At 36.5% G+C, this 26,442-nt stretch overlaps 1 protein-coding gene across 4 annotated transcripts in view; it reads left to right on the forward strand.

Moving 5' to 3' along the window:
* Positions 1–26,442, forward strand: part of CCDC141 (coiled-coil domain containing 141) — a 232,536-nt gene that overhangs the window by 203,155 nt on the left and 2,939 nt on the right. For 2 of the 4 annotated variants that reach the window (XM_047872361.1, XM_047872362.1), the window contains one exon: positions 1,394–10,570. In XM_047872361.1, coding sequence (XP_047728317.1) covers positions 1,394–1,661 — 268 coding nt within the window. In that variant the 3' untranslated portion in view covers positions 1,662–10,570. Of the gene's footprint in view, positions 1–1,393; positions 10,571–14,791; positions 14,799–17,735; positions 17,747–26,442 lie in introns of those variants that run through there. The other 2 variants (XR_007155001.1, XR_007155002.1) reach the window with 2 other exon arrangements.

Consider the following 26,442-nt stretch of genomic DNA (forward strand, 5'->3'; position numbering starts at 1 on the left):
TGAAAAACAAAATTAATTTTTGTTCTTAAGTAGATTTATCTGAGGACAAAGTTACAAATAGGTGACACTGAATTCATACTCATCAACTAAGATAAGTAAGGTAACATTTACTTATCCTAATATTTCGGTAGACATTAACAGTTCCGATGGCTGTGTGTGCCCATTGACGATACTTGAAGTGTGAGGTGGTTATCTGAAGAATCTATGGGAAAACTTTGGTTCCTCAGATCATTAAAAGAAACTGCACTTATGCTACACTGCAGCTGTTTGTGCTTCTGTTTTATTTTGTTGTTTTTACAATTGCATGTTTTTGACAGATGAGGAATTTCATATTTATGAATTTGAAAGGTATTTAATTCATTATTAAATATCAGTTCACCCCAAAGAAAATGTCGTCTGCAGTGTTTCTTGGTTTTGTCCACACAACAAATAACTTAGTTAGTATTTCTTGAAGAACTATTGCAATATTGTGAAAAGATACCTTGCTTTTGGATTTACAATTAAGTTTTGCTCAATTAACAACTGGCAAAGTCTTGGAATCATACATGCTTAGGACACTCATAAAAATGCAAAGTTATCACTTAGGCAATGGGAACAGAAAATGACTCAGGTTTGTCACCACTTCTTAGGTGAAGGAACATGGGTGTAAATAAATAGAAAAGAATCTAGAATATACAAAATAAATTATTTGCTTTCTAAAAAGAGGCAGCTACTTGTGTTCATAGGAAACTTTTCAAAACATGTCATTAACAGTAATAATCCAATTACATAAATGCCTTTCATAATTAGAAATCATATTCTTCTAATGAAATTAATTCATAGAAATTAAATGAGTTCATTTCATCAGGAAATGCTGTATAAGTGCCTTTCTCTAAAACAGCATATTGATACTCTGACATGGATCTTGTGGGGTCCACGAATACGATGGGATGGATGAGTCTTGCTCCAACATAGATTCCCAGAAGTCACAGGCTGCTGTTCCATAGCAGCTAAAAGAATGACACAGCCCAAAGAGAGGTGTGCCATTTCACACTCTAGGTGATTGTTGCTATAAGCAAATGGTGGCCCTGTGTGGCCAGATGGTCTGGGGTTTTTCAAAGAGTAGTTGGATATCTGGATTTTTATATGCAATATTCCAATTGTTAAATGTTGTTGAAAATTTCAATTTTTTAAAAACGTGGTCTGACTCAATCACACACTTCTCTGGCCACAAGTCGCCAACCTCTGCTTGAAGGATGAACAGCCCCATTGGAATTTGTGGCAGCTGCAAAGTTCCTGCTAATACTAGAGACTATTGCCAGTGGTAATGGGTTTGTTTGCAATGGTTTTTAGATCTTGGAAATGATGTGAATATACAGTGATCCTAACTTTAAAAACTGACTCTCTGCTTCAGGTACAAGAAGGGCCAGAAATTGTCTGCAGATGGGCACTTACAGGTTTTACACAAGGAGACAAGACATTCGGTGTTCATTCCGAAGGCATGCGAGGCAGACGCAGGCCTCTATGTGGCTCGGGCCCAAAACTCTAATGGCATTCTCTCTTCCAATGTCATCCTCCACGTGACAGGTAACCACAGGCCGCCAATCACAAGAATAAACTGGATAACGCTGTGTGTCGTCTATATTAGTGTGTCCCTAATGTACTGGGTACTCACACAGTAACTGTGGGGTTAGCACTCCTGGATGTCATTCTCATGAGCCTAAAGAACAATGCTATGGTTGGTTATTTTCCTGTATCTCCCACAGAACATCCTCCATGAAGTGTACCCCCATTCTGGTCATGTTGTTTGTTCAGCTAATCCCACTGCTCAGTGAAATAATCACATTTTCTTTAGTGTTTTAGTATATTTGAAGACGTTGGTAAATTATTAGCAGTGGATAAGCATACATTTTTGTATTCTAGAGAGATGTGTTCCAGACAAAAGCACAGTAAAATACATTATGTTTATTCCCTCCCAGTTTAAGAGCATGTATATTAAGGTTCACTTCAGTAGAAAGATGTGAGTTAAATTTCAAATTCAATTGTTTGATAATTTTTTAAGTTTATTTATTTTTAAAGAGAGAGAGAGGGAGAGCAGGGAGGGGCAGAGAGAGAGGTGGAGAAAGAGAGAGAATCCCAAGCAGGCTCCATACTGTCAGTGCAAAGCTGGACACAGGGCTTGAACTCACAAACCATGACATGATGACCTGAACTGAAACCAAGAGTCAGACACTTAACTGACTGAGCCACCAAGACACCTCCAATAACTTGTTTTTAATTGTGGTCACAAACATCTCTTTGTAGAATAACAGTAGAAATATTGAAGTTGTGGTTTTCATTATTGCATAAGCTGTCCTTTCATTTTGTTTTATGTCTTTATCTCATTTATTGAAATACATTCTATATAGTTTCAACCTAGCCTTCCTTCCTAAGTCTGGGGAGGCCATCATAAATAATCATTCCTCATGCTGATCTCATGGGTTTCACGGTGGAGAATAGATGTGCTGTTAACTTCAAATGAAGTTTCAAACTTCCATCAGCTGTACATGTCATAGAGCAAAATGGAGCACAGGCTGCAGATGGACCAACATAATTCCTGTCATGCCACTGTCACCTTTTTGGTAGCCATGTATATACACCAGCAACCTGCTCTTCCTGCTTCTAATCTTGATTCTTCAACTGAGTATTTTTGCAGCTTGTGGTATAGACATCTCAATGCCTCAGTTTCCCACTTGGAAAATGGGTTCATCATCTACCTCTTGGGCAATTGAGCATTTTTGTTTCATGTCTTGTAAACATTTAGAAATGCAAAGCATTCTATGAAGGCTAAACGTAATTATATTGGTTGATGTAATTTATCATCACACTGCCTCCTGCCCACTCTTCTCTTTCAGATGCTATTTCTTTAGGATATTAAAGGAATAATATTAGTCTGTGATTTCCAAGCTTTCCTGTGTGGGATGTTGATGGTTTATGAATTGGAAGTCAAATTCCTTTCTAATTTTGTAAGACTATATCTTATTCAAAGACTTGAAATTAACCATAGTAGGATGCATTTAGTATGATAAAAGGGAAAAAGAAGAGTGTAATAAGACAACATAAGGTGAATTCTATCCTTCTAATTATCACTGTAATAGTGAAGAATGCTCTATACATTTCTGAAATATATCATTCAGAAAAGAGGGTCTTTTCTGGTTCCTTTTAAAAATAAACATGAATGAGAGAGGCATTTGTTTTTAAATTTTAAACATAGTCTTGTCATGGTAGGGTAAAATCATTGGTTGAAAGAATAATTTATTACATATTTTAATGAAGAGAAGGAATTAATTATGTTGCTGCAAGACTGTCTACAATAATAATATTTAAATGTAATATATTCAAGTTAATATTAAAAAGTTACCAAAGGTTATCTGAAGACATGAAATGTGTGGTTGTGTAAAGCTGACATATTTTTCCTATGTATTCAATTTAATTAAAAAATTAAATCACTTAGTTTTCTTCCAAATTTTGACAGAAATCTATTAAAAGCTTATATATAACATCCTAGGGAATCTTTGGTCCAGTTTCACATATTTTTCATTCTTGCCTAACTGCTGCTCCCATGTTGAAGCTAAATAGTAAAATCTATTCATGTCCAAAGAGGGCGGTCAGGACCAGGTAACAAATTCTTCTCCCACTCTATGTCTCTTTCCTGTTAATTCAGTAAGATCTCCCTTCCCACTTTGTCATCTTGATGAAATTTGTGGCTTAAGGTTATTAGGGCATGGAAATAGCTGATTTGCTTTACCTGTTGCATGCCACTTGAAGGCTAATCCTTTGAGGATTGTATATCCATGATGTATGACTAAATAAGGCATAAAAACCTCTGATACATTTGATGTATATATACCAAATATAACATGTATTTTATATATATTTCAAATGTATGTATATACATACACATATATGTACACACACATAGAGCCCAAATATTGGGAAAAAGCATTATACTGATATTCAAGATATATAGGTCAAGATATATAGTTCAGCTAGCTATCTGTATATCAGTCTATCTGTCCAACCATTCATCTATCCAACCATCCATCCATCCATACATACACCCAAGTATTCACCTATCTACCTACCTATTACCTACCTACCTATCTACCTACCTACCTACCTATTCTTTTGCGCTATTGATTGACTATCTAGTAATTCCAGCAGCAGTGAACAATAATTAACTATTCAATTATTCTTCCAGCTATATTTTAATTTCAAAGACTTACATGTGATTTTCTTTTTGCCTGGATTTCTGTCTTGATAAAAGAATTCTCCCTATGCAAGTGTGAACTAAACTTACTGATTAAAAATGAAAAACCTGGGAAATTCAAGTGATGTTTCTATTTAAAAATATATACATTTATACCCATTTACTTTAGAGAAAATTCTGGACAGTTAGTAATACCAAAACACTTTTCAACAAGAAAATATAAATGACAAGGAAGATTAAAAGGAACATATACTTGACACCTTAAAGGAATGCAGAACAAAATGAATTTGAGTTTCCTATAAGGCATGATAACTGAGCTTTCCAGTTCTGATTTTCTAATAAAAAGTGTATAAACATTTGGTGGTAAAATTTTTTTCATACTCAATTCAAAGAGAAATTTATGCAGGAATCCTACATTCAGATCTCTACACATTCTAAAATTTCTAAAATCTTTGGAAAAAGAAGCAGTAAACAATTAGTTATCTCATTCAATAATGCTAACCATCACTTATAATCAAGATGCAGCCTTAAAATAGATGACTGCAAGAACCTTCTAACTACTTCACTCAAGTTTTAATTTCTTCAAGTGGTGCACAAGGGCTTTTAGTACCTGGCCCCCCCTCCAACCTCTATTCCATCGCTTCTGATCCCCCCCACACGGTGACATTTTACTTTAGGTTTTTAACCTATCATGTTCTTTCTTCTCTCTGTCCTTTCTTCCCAGAACTCCTTCCTATATGCTAACCTATCTTCATGTGGCTTAACTACTGCATATCCTTCTTGGTCCATTTGAGATACAACTTCCCCCAGGAAGCCTTCTGACCCATCAAGTCCAGTGTAGATGTTCCTGCTATGTGTGCTGTCAGAACCTGAGCTGCCCATGTCATGTCCCTTGATACATAATACTGAAATTGCATGTTTGAGCATCCGTCTCCTCTGTGACAGCCCTGTTCATCACTATATTCCCAGCACCTAAGACATAGTCATATTCAATAAATATTTCTTGAATTATTAGAGGCCAACAAAAATACACTCAACTTGTTTTTTTCTTTTTCTGGAGAGAGGGGGTGGAGGAATGTGAAAAGAGAAAGATATATTTGTTACTTGATTATTACTTTTTATTATGTCCATTGACCAATCAGAATCAGGTTCTAGTCATGAAGTATGTAGGCATACTACAATGACTATGTCCAAAATGCCAAAACCTCAATTTATGTACTTCTTTCAACACCCCACAAATTATCAGTATCTTATTGTAGTAATCAATAGTCTCAGTAATCTGGCTGTATACAGATTTTACTTAAAACCAACATTTCATTCATATGTGTAAATTTTAAAAGAACCAAATTCAAGGATTTCGATTAATTGATTTCCAAATGAACGAAGGCAAAAATATTGTACCTTATTCCACTTGTTTTTGTTTTATTTGTGACTATTCCCTACTAGAAATTGCCATCTGAAGTTTTTGACATTCCTGTTGTATGTACTTTGTTTTAAGTCTGTCCATGAAACAGTTATTTGAAACAAAATAAAATACATGCTCCTAGTATGCTCTGATATTGTGCATGTCAATGCAAATGCCAAAGCATAACACACTGTTTTCCATTAGCAGAATCTTGAGCTGTATTAGCCAAAAGATTTGCATTCACTAAATGAAACAGTGTCCTCCTTAAAGCAACAACAATTCATTTACTCTGCTCTCATTACATGAGATGAGATTTGAATGTTATCAGCTGTGTATGAATTCAACCTTAAAATGGAAAGCACAAAGCTGCTAATTTGGCCTTTACCCATGAATCCCCACACCACTGTTCCTTGTATTGGTGAGTGTTTATATAACATCAGCTACCCAAGCATCAGGGGTGGAAGTTGGATGCATGACATTCCTCCAGATGAACAAATCTTTGATTCTGGAGTTTGGCCAGATCTTTCTTCTGTTCAATGGCAATTTCATTTGTATAAGCCAGGACCTGGCAAATCCAATTCTTTGTATCCTCCTTTTTATATTATAAAATTAACACCTATTCTCCTTAAGGAACAAGGGAGTAGGAAGAGCTGTATGGACAATAATGTTTGTGTACATATAGTTCCAATTAGCACAGTAAAGACTGGCTGAAACTGAAACATATTTTAACCAGAGTAGTAGCTGGAAAACCTTTATCCAACCTGATCTTTCTTTAAATCAGAAGAATAATAGTTATATACTTTGATGTTTTCAATCTGTATTCAGATGGCTCCCTGCTATGGCTTTTTTCCATTTAGGACCCACTTAAATATCAATACTTGTGAAATAACAGCTCCAGAGCTAGCTAATGAAATAAACTTTTCCCTTTGACATTCAACAACTGTTCTTTTCCAAGAATCTTATTGATCCAACAACTACAAAATGGTATTTTTATCTCATGTTAGCATTAAAAATCATATAATGAAATCTCCTGAAGATAAAAATTCAAAGGATGAAATATATAAAGAAGTATAACTTATTCATGGTGAATAGTCTCCAACCCATATTATTCTCATGATGCCAGAGAACCTTTCTTTGTAGTAAGTATTATGCAAACCCACATGCAAACAAGCTGTTGGCAAACAGGGCCACTGTAAATGCAAAGTAGGAAACCAGTTACCTGGCAGGATCAGAAAGGCTAAAATTCCCATCTGCTCCAAAGTGTCTTCCCTAGCCACCATTGCCATGCTGACTCTCAGATTTAATTTAATTTTGACTAAAATTAATGCAGCTCTAGAAGATGCCTCTTAAAATGAGTATTTATCATTTCTATTACTCTTAAAGGAGTAAAAGAATTTCTCATCATATCCTGGTCTGGGTTATCAGATTAAATGCAATTGTTTCCCCTACCAAAAAAATAAATTCTTCTGAGGAACTGGGATATGTGGGAGCCTGAATGAGTTGTATGTTACATCCTACTAAGTGTTGGGAAATGTAGGACAGGAAGGGAAAAATAGCCAAACATCAGGGTGAGGAAACTGAATGTCAGCTGGGGGTTTCATCCTCACTCTCAATGTGAATTTCCTATAGATTCAGGAAATGTATGCGGGGAGACCCCTAGGGGAGATGAGGCCACAATAAAATGTGTCTGCATGACATTTTTTGTTACCCAATTAGAGGACTGTACTGAGTTGAATAGCATCAGGGTGACCCTAAATCCAGTGACTGGTGTTCTTATAAGAAGACCATAACAGACATGGAGACAAAGGAGGCACACAGGAAAGGGCCATGTGATAAAAGCAGAGATTGGTGGCATTGTCAGCCTCTTCAAGTTCTGGAACACCAGAGGTTGCAACCGCAAGGAACAAGAAGTAATAAACTATTCTTCCCTAGAGACTTTGCAGAGAACATGGTCCTACTGAAGCCTTGATTTTGGACTTCTAGCCCTCAGAACTGAGAAAGAATAAACTTCTGTCATTTTAAGCTACCCAGTGGTTTTTTTGTCATAGCAGACTCAGGAAGCAATACCAGGACCATGCTCTAGAAAAGTCTATTCAAGTCTTTCTCTGGTGAAAAAATTCCCAGAGACATTCATTAATAGACACCAACCAGCCTTTCAAACCAGCACTCCCAGGTGTTCTAGAAGGCCTCAGTTCTCTTCTTAATTTGGGGGATCACCTTGACACATTTTAATCAGTGAACAACTATATTCATCCTCTATGTGAACATTGCCCACCATGTGCACCATAGCACTAGGGGTTCTAAAGGAAGCAAGAGTCCTTCAAGACAAGTCCTAATGAATTTACTACTTGCTTGAACAAGTAGTTGCAAGAACAAGAACAAGAAAAATTGGCTACTTGTTTGAACAACTATTTGCAAGAACAAGAAAAAGAAAAAACAAGGTAGTATGTAATCAAAGTGAGGAAAAAATGGCCTCCAGGTAGGGGAGAAGACAAAGGGAAGCTGTGGTTAGAAATGTGAGCCAATATACGAAAGTGTAGTGTGACACAGTGTAAAGAAGAGAGAAGTTCAATAAATGGGACTACTCACACCTAAGTATTAGGATACATACGATCTAAAAGAGCACTGTCAATCAATTAGATCCAATTGACATTTATAAAATAGTGTATTCACCAATAGCAGAATACACATTCTTCTTAAGCTCACATGGAACATTCACCAAGATACCACATTCTTGGCCGTAAAACACACCTCACTTAAATTTAAAAGAATAGTAATCATACAAAGCATGTTCTTAGACCATAACGGGATTAAACTAGAAATCAGAAAGATAGCTAGAAAATCTCCAAATATTTGGAAATTAAACATACTTCTAATAACACATGGGTCAAAAATAAATCTTAAGGGAAATTTTTAAATATTTTGGAGTACATAAAAATGCATCAATATAAGGGAGGCAAACCATAGAGACTCAAACATAGAGAACAAACTAAGGATTGCTGGAGTGGTGGCGGGATGGGCTAAGTGGGTGATGGGCATTAAGATGGGCTTGTTAGGATGACACTGGGTGTTATATATAAGTGATGAATCAATAAATTCTACTCCTGAAATCATTATTTCACTATACGTTAACTAACTTGGATTTAAATAAAATTAAAAAATTAAAAAAATGCATCGTACTGATCCTTGGATATTAAAAACCTATTAAGGGAATACTACAAGAAACTGCCCACAAATTTGATAACTGAGATGAAATGGATCAATTCCTTGAAATATTTAAACTACCAAAACTCACAGAAGCAGAAAGAGACAACATGAATCACACCTATATCTATTTAAGATATTAAAACAATAGTTACTAGACTTCCAAAAAAATAAAGTACTATGCCCAGATGGTTTCACTAGTAAATCTACAAAATAAGGAAGAAATAATACCAATTCACCAAAATCTCTTTAAGAAATAGAAGTAGGGAGAATAGTTATAACTCATTCTATGAGATATGAATTACCCTAATATAAAAACGGATAAAGATATTAAAGGAAAACTATAGCCAATATCTCTCATGAATATAGACATAAACATTCTCAACACAATACTAATAAATCAAATACAACAATGAATAAATCAGATTTCTTACACAAGTGCAATTTGGTCCATGTATGCAAGGCTGGTCCAGTATTCAAAAATCAATCAATATAATCTGCCACATATACAGGCAAAAGAAGAAAAATTACATGCTTATGTCTGTCAGTTGATTCAGGAAAAACATTTGAGAAAATCCAACCTGTGTTCATGATAATTTAAAAAAAAAAAAACCTCTCAGAAAACTAGAAACAGAAGAAACCTCCTCAACTTGATAAATATCTACAAAAATCCTATAACTAACATCATACTTAATGGTAAGAGACTAGACATTTTGCCCCTAAGATTGGGAAGAAGGTAAGAGTGTCTTCTCACAACTCTTATTCAATGTTGTACTGGAATTCCTAGCCAGTGAATAAGATAAGAAAAGGAAATAAAAGTTTTACAAGTTGGAAAAGAAGAAATAAAACTATATTTGCAGGTATCATGATTTTCTAGGTAGAAAATCCCAGTGAATCTACCAAAAGCTCTTGGAATCAATAAGTAAACAGAGCAAGTTTATCAGAAGCAGAAGGTCTGCAACAACTGCATCCAGGAGAAAGACAAGGAGTTAGCAATTAATGAATCACAGTGAATCAGGCATCTTCAGAGGCAGGGGCAAGGGCAGGCAACATGAATTTGTCCCTTTTCCACAAATTTGTTACAGACAACATGGATACTTGTCATCTACTTGCAACACTTCACATTTGATTGTTCTTACAGCTTTCTATGATATTTAGGAGATTTCAAAAGAGATATATTATTTGAAGGAGATGATGCTCACCAGGGCAAGGGGATACTTGATATGGAACATAAATCAAATGTGATCATTTGCTGGCCATTGTCATTATCAACAGACCAAGAGAGAAAAATTAGAAAGACATTGTAGTTATAACATTGTAAGGCTGAGCTTTCTTGAACAATAACAATTTTAATACTAGAAGAAAAGGAGTCCTTTTGGCCTCTGACATCAAATCCCAGAGTGGATGATTTATTAGCTAGTACTCTGCTGCTCTACAAGAACGAATGTATCTTTCATGGATTAGTACTTTCCTATCAGCAAGGATGTGCTCATGCTACTAGTATACTTCTAAGATTTTTTGATAGAAACCAGACCTAAAATATGTCAGACATTGTATCATACTTTTAAAAATAATCAGTTCCATAAAGTATCTTGGTCTATTAATTAATTAAAGGATAGAATACAAATGGCCACTTTGACACTTACATTGAACTAGAAACTTCAATGAAACTAATCATTTTGTATTTTCTTCTTTTTTTAATGTTTTTAATGGTTTTTTTTTTTTTTTTTGAGAGAGAGTGTAAGCTGGGGAGGGGCAGAGAGAGAGAAGGAGGCACAGAAATGGAAGCAGGCTCCAGGCTCTGAGCTGTCAACACAGAGCCCAACGCGGGGCTCAAACTCACGGGACTGCAAAATCATAACCTGAGCTTAAGTCGGACGCTTAACCGACTGAGCCACCCAGATGCCCCTCATTTTGTATTTTCAAATAGTAACTATAAGTGCTTTCTCTTTTCTGTGTTCTCGAAGGTGAATTTTGGTTATCTACATCATTTGTCCAAAATAGAATTCTATTATAGTTTATGACATAAAAGAAAACTAACTCATGTACCACAAAAGGCAAGTATTAAACTTGTATTTTATCAAAAGCTTTATAAAGATAATCATATAAACAGTGAAGTACTGTTAAGATCCCATCCAGGATTTAGAAATGGATATTCAACCAGAGTACTCATTGTAGTTTTTGTTTAAACCTATGGCAGCATAGTATATATTTGAACAAATAGTAATTCACATTTACAATTCAAAATGGATCATGAAGAATGTACATATGCAAGCCATGATCACAGTCTAAGGTACAGGGGCTTGTTTTCTTGACATGAGTCCCATTCTGTGCTCTGACTCTAATCCATCATAGGTAAAAATTCAGTCAGAGGGATGATGCTATCTCACAGGGAACCTTAGAATTTAAGGAAAATCTATGGTTTCTTTAAATGTGAAAAATTATGCTTGGTTGTCTTAATCATTGTTACCTAGCACAGCATGTCACATGTCATTAGTATCACTGTGAATTAATAAAAACCATTTTAAGTGTTTTGGATCTTGGCGTTACAAGTGGGGTGTGTGTGTGTACGTGTATCTGTTTCTTATTATGAGTTCTTATCTGTATGATTTAGGTAATATATAAGATGCCCAGGTGACATATGATGTAATGAGGTTAGAAAGACACTTTATGTTGATGGTAACAGTGCTATGAGCAACTGATGACTAAGAGTTCATGAAGAAACAGGCTTTTCTTATTTTAGTGTGGTATAATACAGACATGTATTTATATGCATCCTACAAGATAAAATACTCAGCCCAACTCCAGTGTTACAAATGTGCAATTAGGGGCGCCTGGGTGGCGCAGTCGGTTAAGCGTCCGACCTCAGCCAGGTCACGATCTCGTGGTCCGTGAGTTCGAGCCCCGCGTCAGGCTCTGGGCTGATGGCTCAGAGCCTGGAGCCTGTTTCCGATTCTGTGTCTCCCTCTCTCTCTGCCCCTCCCCCGTTCATGCTCTGTCTCTCTCTGTCCCCAAAATAAATAAACGTTGAAAAAAAAATTTTTTTTTAAATGTTCAATTAAAAGCCAGTATATTTCAAACAGAATTCCTAGATAGCAGATGGAAATGGGAAAATACTATTCAAATCTATATACACATATATCAACTTCAAATATAAATCCATTTAAATTCCTCATAGGTAGAAATCCTAAAAGAGTTATTTCAATATAGAACTTGGAGGTTGCCTCTATTTAAATGTGATATCGTAAGTCATGCTCAAGAAGCTGCTGTTGTTTTTTTTTTTTAATCCATTGGCTATTGTATTTGAATTTTCCATATGACATACTGAATGTGGTCCTTAAAAGCAGATTTCTCTAGCTCATTTCTTAAAGTTATTAAAGTATATATGATTACTTCAAGAACAAATGTTTTGTGTGTTCATTTCTTTTTTACTGCTAATGGTTTATGCATGCAGATAATGAAATGTATATTATGTCTACTAAGTACCTAGAAGCAATAGAATTTACCTACCTGTTTCTTTGCTCTACTGGGAGCTCTTTAAAATGTAATTCAACATTTAATCTCTGTAATACATTTAATCTGATTATTTCATTCCGTCTTGCAGATAGGGGATGTTTATCTTGTATAAATATTGACTCACAAATGCTCTTAATAAATGCAGTTGCTCAATTCAAGAGGAAAAATCATCATGATGTTTATTATTTGATAGGGAATATACTCCTATTTTTTTTTATAATTTTTTTTTCAATGTTTTATTTTTATTTTTGGCACAGAGAGAGACAGAGCATGAACGGGGGAGGGGTAGAGAGAAAGGGACACACAGAATCGGAAACAGGCTCCAGGCTCTGAGCCATCAGCCCAGAGCCTGACGCGGGGCTCGAACTCCTGGACCACGAGATCGTGACCTGGCTGAAGTCGGACGCTTAACCGACTGCGCCACCCAGGCGCCCCGGGAATATACTCCTATTTAACATCCCGTTGTAGTATAGTGATCTGTTTTATAACAGGTCAGTAATCAAAGCAAGTGAAGATAGTTTTCTCTAGTCAAATTTACTGATTTCTCACAAGAAACCACTCAAAGTTGTAGAGTCCTGTTTGAAAATGAATTCACATTTAGGCATCACATGTTCAGTCACATAGTTTTGAAGATGTGTGGGATTTAGGCAATGCTACCAAGAACTAGGCAAAATAGCTACCAGAAGAATAGTAAACTTCTATGTTCCAAATTCTTAGTGCTGACCTACTAAGTCGTGTAGGGCCATAGCAGGTTAAGCATATTATAATGGCTATCATGCTTGTCTGTTTGGAAATATGTCAAAGGTTTATTCAGAATGGAAAATATTCTATTTAAAACTCTTTTTGGGAGAAGCGCCTGAGTGGCTCAGTCCCTAAAGCATCCGACCTCACCTCAGGTCATGATCTTCAGGTCTGTGAGTTCGAGCCCTGCAGGCACTGTGCTAACAGCTGAGAGCCTGGAGCCTGCTTCAGATTCTGTGTCTCCCTCTCTTTCTGCCCCTCTCCTGCTAGCACCCTGTTTCTCTGTCTCTCTCAAAAATAAATAAACATTAAAAAAAGAATTTAAATCTCCTTTAGGGAAAAAAAATCAGAAACCACTTGCAGTTACACTCAGAATTATACGCCCCACCAATGAGCATATCCTTTCTCTATGAAAAAAGAACTAGCTACTGAATTCATTTCTCCTATACTTTCTTGCCATGTCATTGATTTTAATGAGAAATGTTTAGGAGAAATGAAATAATAATGAATCTGTTTTGCCTGGCACTAAGTCACTAATTGTATGCTCCATAGATAATTTAACCCAATAGTTGTATTGAATATTTCTCAGGTTCGTGGAACTGTGGGGCTGAAATTCGCTGAAATGCAATTCCATGTCAGACACAAACAGGAAATATTATCTAAGGCAATAAACAGGTGCTATGGTAAAGACAAGATGACAAACAATAGCTATCACAATATTATGCAATAACAAATGGGATGAAGGATGGGAACTATTTCTGTGCTGAAAGGGAAATGCAAACCCAGTTCCCATTGTGTTTAATGTCCTTCCCTGGGGTGTTGGGCTCTCTCTCTCTCTTTTTTTTAAGGGTTCTTCTTCTCGTTTGGAGGAGACACACACATATACATACATGTCCGTATATACCTAGAAACATATATGAATGCATCTAATTATATCTATATTCATAATAGTTGTCCTCTGAAAGTCTCACAAAGACTCGGTGCAGAAAGTCATCCCAGGCATCCTCATCAGTATCCATATAACCATTCCACCAGTGACCCTGAGAATATTTGGGCTAGCTTCAGGGAAGTTTCCTCCAGGTTGGTATGCAGACACTGTGGTGAAAACCTCTAAGATTTAGCCTGTGTGAGCCGATCTGCAGAATTTCAGATTGTTAGAAAAGAGGAACATTTCTCCATTGTGGATCCACGCTTGACAGCCCCCACTTTTAAACCTGATTTCTTTAAGTGAAGGATTGATATAAAGTAGGAAAAAAATATTTTTCCCAAGTTCTGTGGAACTATACATCCTAAACATTAAGTTTCTATAAGTCAATTGCTTGCTTTTATCTGGTGTCTTGTAAACTCTTGCTACAGAGGACGAGCCACATCAACATCTTCTAGGAACTTCTGAAAATGAAGAACCTCACATTCTACCCTAGACCTACTGAATCAGGACCTGCATTTTAGAAAGATTCTCTAGTCATTTTTATGCCTATTCAAGTTTGAGAAACATTGTTTTAGAAAATGCTTTGAGTTTTAAAGAGTTCAAGCCTTGAATGCAATAATTTCCTATCGGTTACATCTGTGCTCCAAATTCATAAGATGCAAAATGGAAGAATTCAACACTGGTTTCCATAGAAACACTGACATGGATTGACAGATTTCTACAGTAGAAACAGTAAAAGAAATTAGAATGATATAAACCACTCTGAGAGTTATAGAGTCCTGTTTGAAAATGAATTCAGATTTAGGCATCACATGTTCAGTCAGATAACTTTGATGATGTGTGGGATTTAGGCAATGCCACCAAGAAATCTGCAAAACCAGAAGGTACCAGAAGAATAGCAAACTTCTAGTTCCAAACCCACAGGTTCTGCCCCACTAAACATCTTAGGGTCATAGCAGGTCAACCATATTATAACGGCTATAATGCTTATCTGTCTGACAATATGCCAAAGGTTTATTCAGAATGGGAAAAAAAAATATTCTCTTTATTTAGAACTACTTTGAGGGGAAAGCAGAAACCACTTACAGTTTCTGATTTCTGCAGTGTAACTTGCAGTTACGCTCAGAATTACATGCCCCACCAATGAGCATAAATAGCCAACAAGTCCATGCCAACGTTAAATACTCTTTGGAAAGTTTAACCGCCTGAGTTCCCAGTGTATACTATTTCAAGTGACCTAAAAACTTGAGTCATGGTGTGCTCACTTAAATATTGTAATTAATCTAATTTTTAGAAGATTATTAACATCTACTGCTGCCATTTCTGTGAGTAGAATTTACCAAGGAAAATTTGCTATTCATGTTATTAGCATTGAAGTATATTTTTGACTCCATACACAATACAAATTTTATATTTCTATTTTAGTAACATTGGCACGCAAATTTAAAATGAATATCATTGTTATTTAAGTTATATGACATTGACTATGCACATTATCAGACATAAACAAATTATAATCAACATTCACTTTCATTTCATTTTCTTGATGACAGATATGACTTTACATGTCTAATCTGGAATTGCCATTTGGAGATAAGGTAGATGAGATAAAACTCAGCCCCTCTATTAATGCTGCTCTGAGAAACCTACAGGCATCTGAATCTTTTATAAATTGGATAAACATTGGCTTTTTTGTTGAGGTTGTCATGTGCATTTTACAAGTTAATTGAAATCCTTAAATAATGCTTATCAAAGTAGTGGAACACTGATTTTATAAAATACATCATGTATTTCAGCCTGCTTTAATCATCTTGCATTCATATAGAAATGAGCATTTGTTTTAAAAATATGGGCTATCCCCTATTACTCTTGTTAAATGTTACTCTTTTAAAGAGCTAAAGATCTAAAATCTAATCCTAGCTCTGTTATAGAAGAACTCTCAGGACTTAGGCAACTAAGTTCTCTGACCCTCATGTTCCTTGCCTGTGAAGAATGGTATGAATTACACCATCTCTAAAAGTGCTTCTGGCTCTCACTGATCTCTAAGGGGTGTTAAACACACAACAGCATTCTTGATTTTCTCATTCGAATGGGCAGATGATATTACCAAGGACTTGGTATAGGGGGGTCAAAGATCAAGAGGCCAGCTCAATTTTAGGATAAAATTTAAAGAAAATTTCTTGGGAAGCAATGGGCAGAGAAGAACTTTCTTTGGTGGGAATAGTACACTCCTTGTCAGTCATAAAATGTTCTCTTTATTCATCAGAGAAGAAAAAATGTATGTAGGAGTCCAAATAGAGTGGGCTAAAAACCTGGTATACCCAAACACAGGCTCTAATTCAGCCTCCAAAAGTCCCAGAGTCAAAGCCCTTTAATGCAGAAATGCTGTTGGCAGGGTATGACTCATTTGAATGATAAAATAACTGAGAATATCACACAGAGTAATTGATGAACAATTTATCTCTATATTAGAAAAGAGAAAGTTGGGGTGCCTGGGTGGCTCAGTCAGTTAAGCATCAGATTCTTGATTTCAGCTCAGGTCATGATCTCATGATTGTGAGATGGAGCCCAGAGTCAGGCTCCTTGCTGGGCATGGAGCTTACTTAAGATTCTCTCTCTCCCTCTGCCCCTCCCCCAGTGCATGCATGCACATTCTCTCTGAAAGAAAGAAAGAGTTGGCATAGATCTTGTCATTCTATGACTTTGTGACATTCTATGACACCTTAAATATTCTCTTGTGTGGAATGAGTATATGTGCATAGTGGCATAATAGAACCTAAAATTTCATTTCAACATGTTTATCGTCAGGGATCTTGAAAGCATTTCGTACATGGATGACATCATATGACTGTAGTGCTCTAAACAGGGTTATCAACACGGCTGTTCACTCAATACTTGCTTTAGTGAAAAGCTTGGTACCAATTTCAGGAATTTTTTTTTTTTTAATTTGAGAGAGAGAGAGAGAGAGCATGAGTGGGGGAGAGGGGGCAGAGGAAGAAAGAGAGAAAACCTAAGTAGGCTCTGCACCCAGGGCACACGTGGACCTCAATCCCACGACCCTGGGATCATGACCTGAGCCGAAACCAAGAGTAGGATGCTTAACCAACTGAGCTACCCAGGGGCCCCCACATTTTAATCTTCATTATATTGAAATGAAGTCACCTTTCTATTGTGATCTCTTTCAAAATAAGCTTTTACATATTCTAATGTTTTCTTCTGAATGGTTCATATAAATTCATGTTTTCTCCAAAATATATTGTTTAATTTCACTTTGATCAACTTCAGCTCTCATTCTCAGGAAAAAGCAACTGTGTTTAAGTCACTTTTTTAAAGTTTATTTATTGTGAGAGAGATAGCACAAGCAGGGGAGGGGCAGAGAGAGAGAGAGAGACAGAGACAGAGACAGAGAGAATTCCAAGCAGGCTCCATGCTGTCAGCATGGAATCTCACACAGGGTTCTATCCCACAAACCATGAGATCACGACCTGAGCCAAAATCAAGAGTAGGATGCTTAACTGGCTGAACCACCCAGGCAGCCCTAAGATATTTTTTAAATGGTATCTTCTTATTGCATCTAAACTAATTGCATATAGAACACATCATGATTTTCTTCTAAATTGAACTTAAGCCTGGATATGTTTTAGTGCCCAACATATTCAAATATCATTTTCCTTGTTTTTAAAACGTTTAAAGGAAGAGATTGTTTAATTAAGAACACATCTGAAAAGAAAATATTATCTTGGAAAATTATAAATTCTGGTTATCAGGGTGAAGATAATCCTGGAAGAGAAATTATCTGAGCCTTATCTGAGGGACTACACCCCTTCCCTTGTCCTAATCAGACCACATGTGTGCACGCATGCACACGTACACACACACACACACACACACACACACATACACGTTCTCCACCAGTGTGACCAAACCAAGGAAAATGAGAAGCAGGAACATAGTTACACAAGTCACAGCCAAAGAAGAAGATTAAAAATAGTATCTTAAGCTTTCAGAACCACCAATTTTCAAAGTGAGCCAGAGGGCAGGCAGCAGCTATAGTTTCAAAGAAAAGTAATGACCTCTTTCTAATCAGCTACCCTGTGATAGAACATAAACTGCAGTAAGTCATGACTTAGGATCCTGTTATGTATCAGATAAACAAGGGAAAGTATCACTGATGTGCTTTATTTGGTAAATATGCTTACTGGTATGCTTAATGAACACATGCAATAAGTATATTCCACTTATGCCCTTTAATGTAATAGAATGCTTTTACATTATTTTTTTTTCCGCTTGTATGTACATTGACCAGAAAATGTTCTATGTGGAAACTGCATTGTGCTTGAGTTTTGAGAACTTTTCATAGGATATCTATACACTTACTGAAGTTAGTTAAAAATATAGAAAATGTGGTCTTCATGGTGTATTCCTCCAAGGCAGAGTTTCTCAACACTGACACTACTGACATTTGAAAGCAGATTAATCTTTGTAGTGGGTGGCTGTCCTGTGCATCACAGGATATTTAGCAGCATTTCTGGCTTCCAGCCACTAGACACCGTTAGCATGCCCACCCCCGGATGTGACAATCAAAAATGTGTCCAGATATTGCCAAATATCCCCGGCATAAAATCATCTCCAGTTGGAAACCACTGTTCTAAAGATACAAGATAGCATGGACTTGGTCGGGCTCAAATGCTGGTGCTCTCTTCATCAAAATTTAGAAAATAAAATCCAGCAATTAATGTGGACTTCACAGAACAATGTTACTATTGCTTTATTATTTAAACCTTATCCTTTATCAATTTTTTCTTAAGTGGATTGCTACTATCCTGAATAGATTGCTAAATTATTTTGTTGAAAAAACTTGTTATGAGATCTAAAACTTCTGGCATATCATCTCTCTATATAATGATAATGATATTGCTTAATCAAATGTATCAAACAGAAGCCCACAGAATTCATTGGATTGGAGTCTACATTCTCCTGGAATCTGATAGGAAAAAGAGATGTAAGGGATACCATTTTTTGGCAAAGAGGCTAGATTCCTTTGTAATCAAAGGTTACATGCTTGGTCCTAAATATCATCAATACCAGTTCAGTTGAAATCTGTGCTTATAGTATACTTACTCTTCAGAAATGTGGCTTTTTACTCTGGAAATCCTTCCTGATCCCCAAGCGAGCATGGAAATTGGTAGCTTAAGAAAATTTGCCCCTCAAGTCCTTCTCTCCCCCTTATTTATGAGGAAAGTAGAATATAACAAGATGACTATATTCTTAACATAAAGTCATCTTAATGGGTTTGGCTTGACTTTTGTTTTTGTTTTTGTTTTTCTGGTTCAGGAAACTATACATGGTTGCTATATGTTAGAGGATAGTAAGATTACAGTAAAGAGAAGATTGTTTATAAATCCTTCTGAAAGTAAACTCATTTTAAATATTGCACATGTGTGCTTTATATCAGAAATGTCAAATATCTTTTTATTTTTTAGAACTAGACAAAATTCCAGCATTCCTAGAAAGTGTTGAACCTGCCCACCTCCAGGAGGGAGATATGATTCCACACTACAGTACCTGGAATACTGGCTTATCATTTGTGACAAATGCACTATGCTAATATAAGATGTTAATAATAAAGGAAATTGTATGTGTAGGAAGGGAATACATGGGAACTCTCAATACTTTCTTTTCAATATTTCTGTGAACCTAAAACTTCCCTAAAAATTAGTCTATTAATTTTTTAATGGCTCTGAAAAGAAAACCACTAATTTTTGAAGTTATAAAAATGTGAAGTCTAATAAAATTATGGCTCTCAAACATACATGGAGTGGTTGTTTTAAGTATCACTTAGATTTTTCAGTTGTGACACTGTTTCTCAAAACGTTAACAATGAAGAAATCTATTTTAAAGGAAAAATGTATTACAGGTCCCAAGAATTGTTTACATTGTTTCTAATACTTTATTATTTAAATTTGTGCAAATATCAAGCTAAATATAAGTCCTTTATGTTTCCAAAACTAGGAAACAAAAAAATACAAACCAAAGATAAAACAAAACCAATAAAATTATATCTATCAGCATCCATTAATGTGACAGATGATATGTTGCTGAAACTAATTGCTGCTTAAAATGTGAGTATGGTTTTATAGCAAGCTGCCAGCAAAGCTGAATTTCCATTCAAAAGGTTGTTCCATGAGTGTGGACTTAGAAGGATAAGTTTGAATTCATTATTATTAGGCTCAGATGGCCCAATGTACTGATCCTCATAAGATGATGGAGGTTCAGTGAATGTGGGCCTTTCCAAGAGCACCCTGCCTGCCTTCTTTCAGATGATGCTAGAAGGGAAGAGGAGAGCCAATCCTTGCCTTGGTAAGTCCTGTTTAAGCACTCTATTTATGAACAAGATGTTCATGACTTATTAAAATAGTCTTTCTTTTCTTCCATTCTACTCTTGCATGTCATTTCTCTTAAATGGCTTTTTTCTCTTATTGTACAATATATATTGTATTATCATATATTGAATATTATAGCAATAATCTTCATTGTAGAAAACTCAGATTGTATAGAAAAGCAAAAAAAAAAAGTATCAAATTAACCCATAATCTACCACTCAGAGACAAATACTATCAACATTATATTATTTGTATTTCCAGGTTTTATGTTGTGAACACACACACGTATGTAGCTACCTGTAAACATATGGAACATCAGTGCCTTCCAGCCAGAGAGCACCAGGAGCATATCCATGGTTAAACATGTTGGAGTATTGCTTGTTGCAACAAAGGGAACTACAGGCACATCAGTAATAAGGGGACAGACATGACTTACAATTGGACTTAGGCTTTGTGTTATGTGACTTTGGGGAACGTTTAAGGCCTTGTTATGGATTGGAGGTGGAAGTAAGTCTATGTTTCAGTATCTTAATGAATTTCATCTGTAGGGCAGGAAGATTGATTTAGTCACATGAGCCAGGGTAGGGGATTGGGGATTGCTGGGTCATTTTTGTGGCTTGAACAGTGTTCACATTTGTGTTCAGACAAGATGATGGAATAGTTTTGTCCTTGTCTTGATCCATCATGGTTCCATGATTCCATGGTTCCACGTGAAGTTGTTTATGTTCAACAGAAAGACACAAGATCTAGCTCTGAGTGCCTGGCAGTTTCTGGATGTCAGGGCCTGCTTTAGTTTCTCAAAGCTTAGAGTCTTTTTAAGCCTATATAAGGCCTTATACCTGTTACTCTACTAACCTCTAATGAGTGTAGTTTCTATAGGGTGAATGATACTGTTTTCCTCCTCCTCTGGGCCTCTACAAGCATCCCCAGCCCACACCACAATCTATTACCACACGAGCAGGTGGTAAGCGTTTCTTCACTCTAAAGATGAAAGAATTTGCTAAGGGCAGAACTTTACTGCCAATGCTTTCGCTTTTTAAATGGGAGGGTAAACATTTAACACTTAGATCCAAAATGAGGGCCAAAAGCTGGGCTCTCATTTGCTACTGGAATGCTGTAATTGGCAGCTGGAAATGCCCATCTTCTCCAAAATGCTGCACTCTCATTTCCTCCAACCAAGCTTCAGGGCTTCAGAGAAAATCTGCCACTAAATAATCATCAATATTTTTCTCTGGTAAAGCTTCCAGAAATATTTCACTGAGCACTGTATAAATTTGTGAAGGTGGCTATAATGAAGTACCATAGACTGGGTGGCTTAAACCGCAGAGATTTATTTTCTCACAGGCTTGGAGGCTATAAATTCAAGATCAAGGTGTCAGCTGGGTTGGTTTCTTCTGAGGCTTCACTCCTTCACTTATAGATCACCATCTTGTTCCCATGTCTTCACATGGTCATTCCTCTGTGTATGTCTGTATCCCAATCTCTTCTTTTTTTTTTTTTTTTTTTTTATTTATTTTTGGGACAGAGAGAGACAGAGCATGAACGGGGGAGGGGCAGAGAGAGAGGGAGACACAGAATCGGAAACAGGCTCCAAGCTCCGAGCCATCAGCCCAGAGCCTGACGCGGGGCTCGAACTCCCGGACCGCGAGATCGTGACCTGGCTGAAGTCGGACGCTTAACCGACTGCGCCACCCAGGCGCCCCACCCCAATCTCTTCTTATAAAGATACCAGTCACATAGGATTAGGGCCGACCCTAATGACCTCATCTTGACTTCATTACCTTTTTAAAGTCTCTATCTCCAAATACAGTTACATTCTGAGGTACTAGGGGTTAGGATTTCAGCCATATGAACTGTGGGAGGGGAACACAAATCAGCCTAGAATAAGCACTTACTGTGTGTTAATCATTGTTATAGGCAGTACCGCACCTGACAATGAGCTGGGCAAAGTCAAAACTGGGGCCAAATAGTCAGAGGTGGAGGAAAATAGATTCAGTGAGTATCTTTGGTGTGGAATTTTATCAGAGGAGGCCAAGAACAGTTAAGAACTAAATCCAATAGTACAAGTGAGCAATCAGGACCTGAGGGTGGCTGTGGCAATAGAACTACAAAGATTCAGGATATATTTAGGTGGCAGAGTTAAAACAATCTATTGACATCTCAGGAGCAGACATGAGGAAGAGGGAAGAATTAGGAACAACTCCCGGTGCTCTAATTTTGCTGATTGGATAGATTGTGACATTGTTAGCTCTGGTAGAAAAATCAAGAAGAGGAATAGATTTATAAGCAGTCAAATCTGGGTATTTTGAGTTTAAGTTTCTCTTGGAGATACTGAATAGATAGTGAAAAGTGAATCTGGAGCTCATGAGAAATGAAAGACCCAGAGATACTGTTTTGAAGGTATCAAGATGTAGTTGAAGCCTGGTAAGTAGATGAGCTAACACAAGGAAAGCACAAAGAGTAAGAATAAGCAGAACCTAAGAAAAACCAACATTTAAGGAGAGGCAGAAAGAATAATTGCTCATGAATGAGCCAGGAGTATAGAAAGAAAGTATCTCCAGAAAGGATATCATGGGATTCAAGTTTGAAGAAAGCTCTTTGAAGAGGAAGTGTAAAGTTATGGGGGGGGGGGGGGGGGGAGGCACTTGAGTGGCTCAGTTGATTAAATGTCCAAATGTCCAACTCTTGATTTTGGCTCAGGTCATGACCTCACAGTTCATGGGTTCAAGCCTCATGTTGGGGGGAGCCTTCTTGGGATCCTCTCTCTCTCACTCTCTCCTCTCTCTACCCCTTCCCCACTCACACACTTTGTCTCTCTCTCTCTCTCAAAATAAATAATTAACTTTTTAAAAAAAAGTAGGTGCAGTGGTGAAAGTGATGGAATGCAGAAAAATCTTAGTGTTGTTCACAGATAAAATGTTTTATTAAAGAATCTGAAGCCAAAGGAAGACATGGCCTGAGAAGTAGTTCAAGTTCATTGCTATGAACTCACTGACTTTTCAATCACTCAACATAGTTTTCCTTCTAGTATATTTGAAGTTCTCTATTCTCTAATACATCCTAGGCATTATAAAAAAATACTTTATTTTTAAAAGGCCCATTGCAACCTACTGGGGGATTCATCAGGAATTAATAATGATGACAACCAAAAATGCTGCAAAACAGTTTTTAAAAATGCCCATTAGGCTTAGAAATAAGAAAGGCATTAGAAAACAATGTGAGTAGCATGAGAAGAGAAAAGAAGCCAAATGAGGGAATGAAATGAGTAGGAAATGAAGAAATAAATAGAGCAATAAGCTCAGCTCTAAATTAAATGAGAAAACATATATGGTGTGTCAACTATGGCGGCTGGCACATAATAGGGACAGAACTTCAATTAATGCAGATTGCCATTATAGTCGGAATGGTCATTGGAATAAAAGAGACTGGCACCCAGAGGGCAATGCTGAGTCATGAGAAACTTGTGTCTTTTATTATTTTGGGTTTTTAAGACAAAATAGATCATGATTTAAGAGGAAAGAGACAGAAGTTTCTAGAAAGGGGAGGTTGCATGTATAAATGGAATAGTGCAAGTCTGGGCAGGGACAAGAAGAGAAGGATCCAGACTATTGGCCTAGCCTTGAAGAGGAATAGACCCATTTTCTGTGAGACTGAGGAAAAAAGATTAAGTGCACATATGGTTACAGAACTCATGTTTAAGTTTTGCCCATGATAATGGTGATTATAGGAGATGTAGCTTCAACTAGTCTGTTGATGTTAGAACAAAAGCCACTCTCCAGGGAAGAGACGTGGAGAGAACAAGATACAAAGTATACTTGGAGAGGGAGAGAAGTGAATGTCATCCAAGGCCTGCAGGCCAGGAACTGCATGACTAAGGTGTAGAAAAGGCCATCCAAATCACATCAACAAAGCTTCCCCATTCAGTATTTACTGCTTACTGTACTATGAAAAAGCAAAAAAAAAAAAGCTAGTTAACTATTATGTTATGTTTTGAAAGCATGTAAAATTACAAAATAAAATGAAAACTTTCATAACGTAATTGTTTACAGCGGTATGGAGATTCCAGAGGGCCTGGGGAAGGGAAGGTCAGATTCAAGAGAAGCAGACACAGAACATACAGCAAAAAAAGATTTTCCCAAAAAGCTCATTTTCTGCCTTGTCTTATTTATGTTGGTGACAGTTGCAACTGCTTTTGTCAGTGTTTGCTTTTTTTTTCTGTTTATAAAAGTAATACATGCCCATTATACCCAAATAACATCACTAGCACTTCAGTATATTAGGCCTCTTTCCCCCTGCATGTGTTTGGTTTCCCTTGTCTAGATTCGTTTAGCCTGTGATCACGTTGAGCCACAGAATAGCAGCTTAAGGGGATGTCTTTCATGGAGAAAGTTTTTTGTTAGTTGTTTCTTATTAACTAGACTTTTATGTTTTCATTTAATTTTTTTGAGTTTATTTATTTTGACACACACACACACACACACACACACACACGTGTGTGTGTGTGTGGGAGAAGGGCAGAGAGAGAGAAAGGGAGAGAATCCTAAGCAGGCTCCACACTGTCATTGTGGAGTCCAGTGTGGGGCTCAAACTCATGAACTGTGAAATCATGACCTGAGCCTAAATCAAGAATTGGACACTTAACCGACTGAGCCACCCAGGCACCCCAGTTTTCATTTAATTTTTAAATTTCACAGCTGGTTTTAGATACATTTCTGTAATATTAATCTTTTTAAATGAAAGTAATATGTGCTTATGGTGAAAAATCAAACGCTTTGATCAGGAAAAAGGTGAAAATTAAAAGGTTTTCATCCTTGCCTTAAAATAAGTAGGTCCAACTCTCTAAAGGAAATCACTCTTAACAATTTTTCTGTATCATTCCAGAAGTTCACTATGAATTTTCATGAGCATCTTTTGTCTAGTATAGGACTGTACCAGGAGTCAGTGATTTAAAAGTCAACTAAACAGATTTTGTTGCTTAAAAAATTTATGGAATTTACAACCCAGTGGGAGAATCACACAATAATCCAGAAAATAGCAAAACCCAAATAAGATGCGTGAAACAGATTGCTGTGATCTGGAATAATATGCATTGTGTATCATTCTGCAACTTGCTTTTCACCTACTGTCATGGCCATCTTTCTCGGGCAATATGTGGGTCTAACTCATCTTTAATTACTGGATAATAGTCATGCTATTACCATGGTTATACCATAAATCAGACATTCCTTGTTGACTGACATTCAGATTATTTCCAAAATTTTTCCACTTCAGACAATGCTAAAAGCATTTTTTACCTATACCTCTGTGTTTTGAGGCATTTGACCTCATTTGCATGCAAATATTCCCTTAATCTTTGGAATTTGACTAGGGTAGATTATGCCATACAAAATTATTTACTTGGTGCAGTGTTTAGTCTTTTCCTTAAGGCATCTCAGTTTCCAGTGTTCCTTAAGATAATTTCTCCAACCTGTGGGACTCCACAAATATTTTCCTATAAGCTGATATTATATTTTATTATGTTCTTTTTACTGTTAGATATTTAATCCATTTGAGATTTATTTTACATGATGTGAGGTGCTTTTTTCTAAATAAATATCCAGTTATGTCAGCATCATTATAACAAAACCATCATAGATTAATTCCTCAGATTTTCTTAGATCTATTTCTGGACACTGTATTTGATAATTTACTTTTATATTACTGTGTCAATACCTTGCAGTTTGATCGCTGTAGTTTTATAGTATGTTGTAATTTCTGGTAAGGCAAGTTCCCTTTTACCATTATTCTTGTTTTTCAAGAATTGCCAAGTGGTCTATCATATCAGTATAAATACTCCCCACTGGCAGACGTATAAGTTGTTTTCAGTGTATATTTTCTATTACAAATTCCTAGAACAAGTGTTTTTTCATCATGTGATATAATTCTATGTAAGACAAGTAGAGAACAAAAGCCACACATTAATGTATTTCTGATCTGCTATAGACTCACTTATTAGTAAGTGACGCTTTCTTACACAGCTATATTATAAACATATTAT

Source organism: Prionailurus viverrinus, chromosome C1 (assembly GCF_022837055.1).
Source record: "Prionailurus viverrinus isolate Anna chromosome C1, UM_Priviv_1.0, whole genome shotgun sequence".
NCBI classification, from domain to species: Eukaryota; Metazoa; Chordata; class Mammalia; order Carnivora; family Felidae; genus Prionailurus; species Prionailurus viverrinus.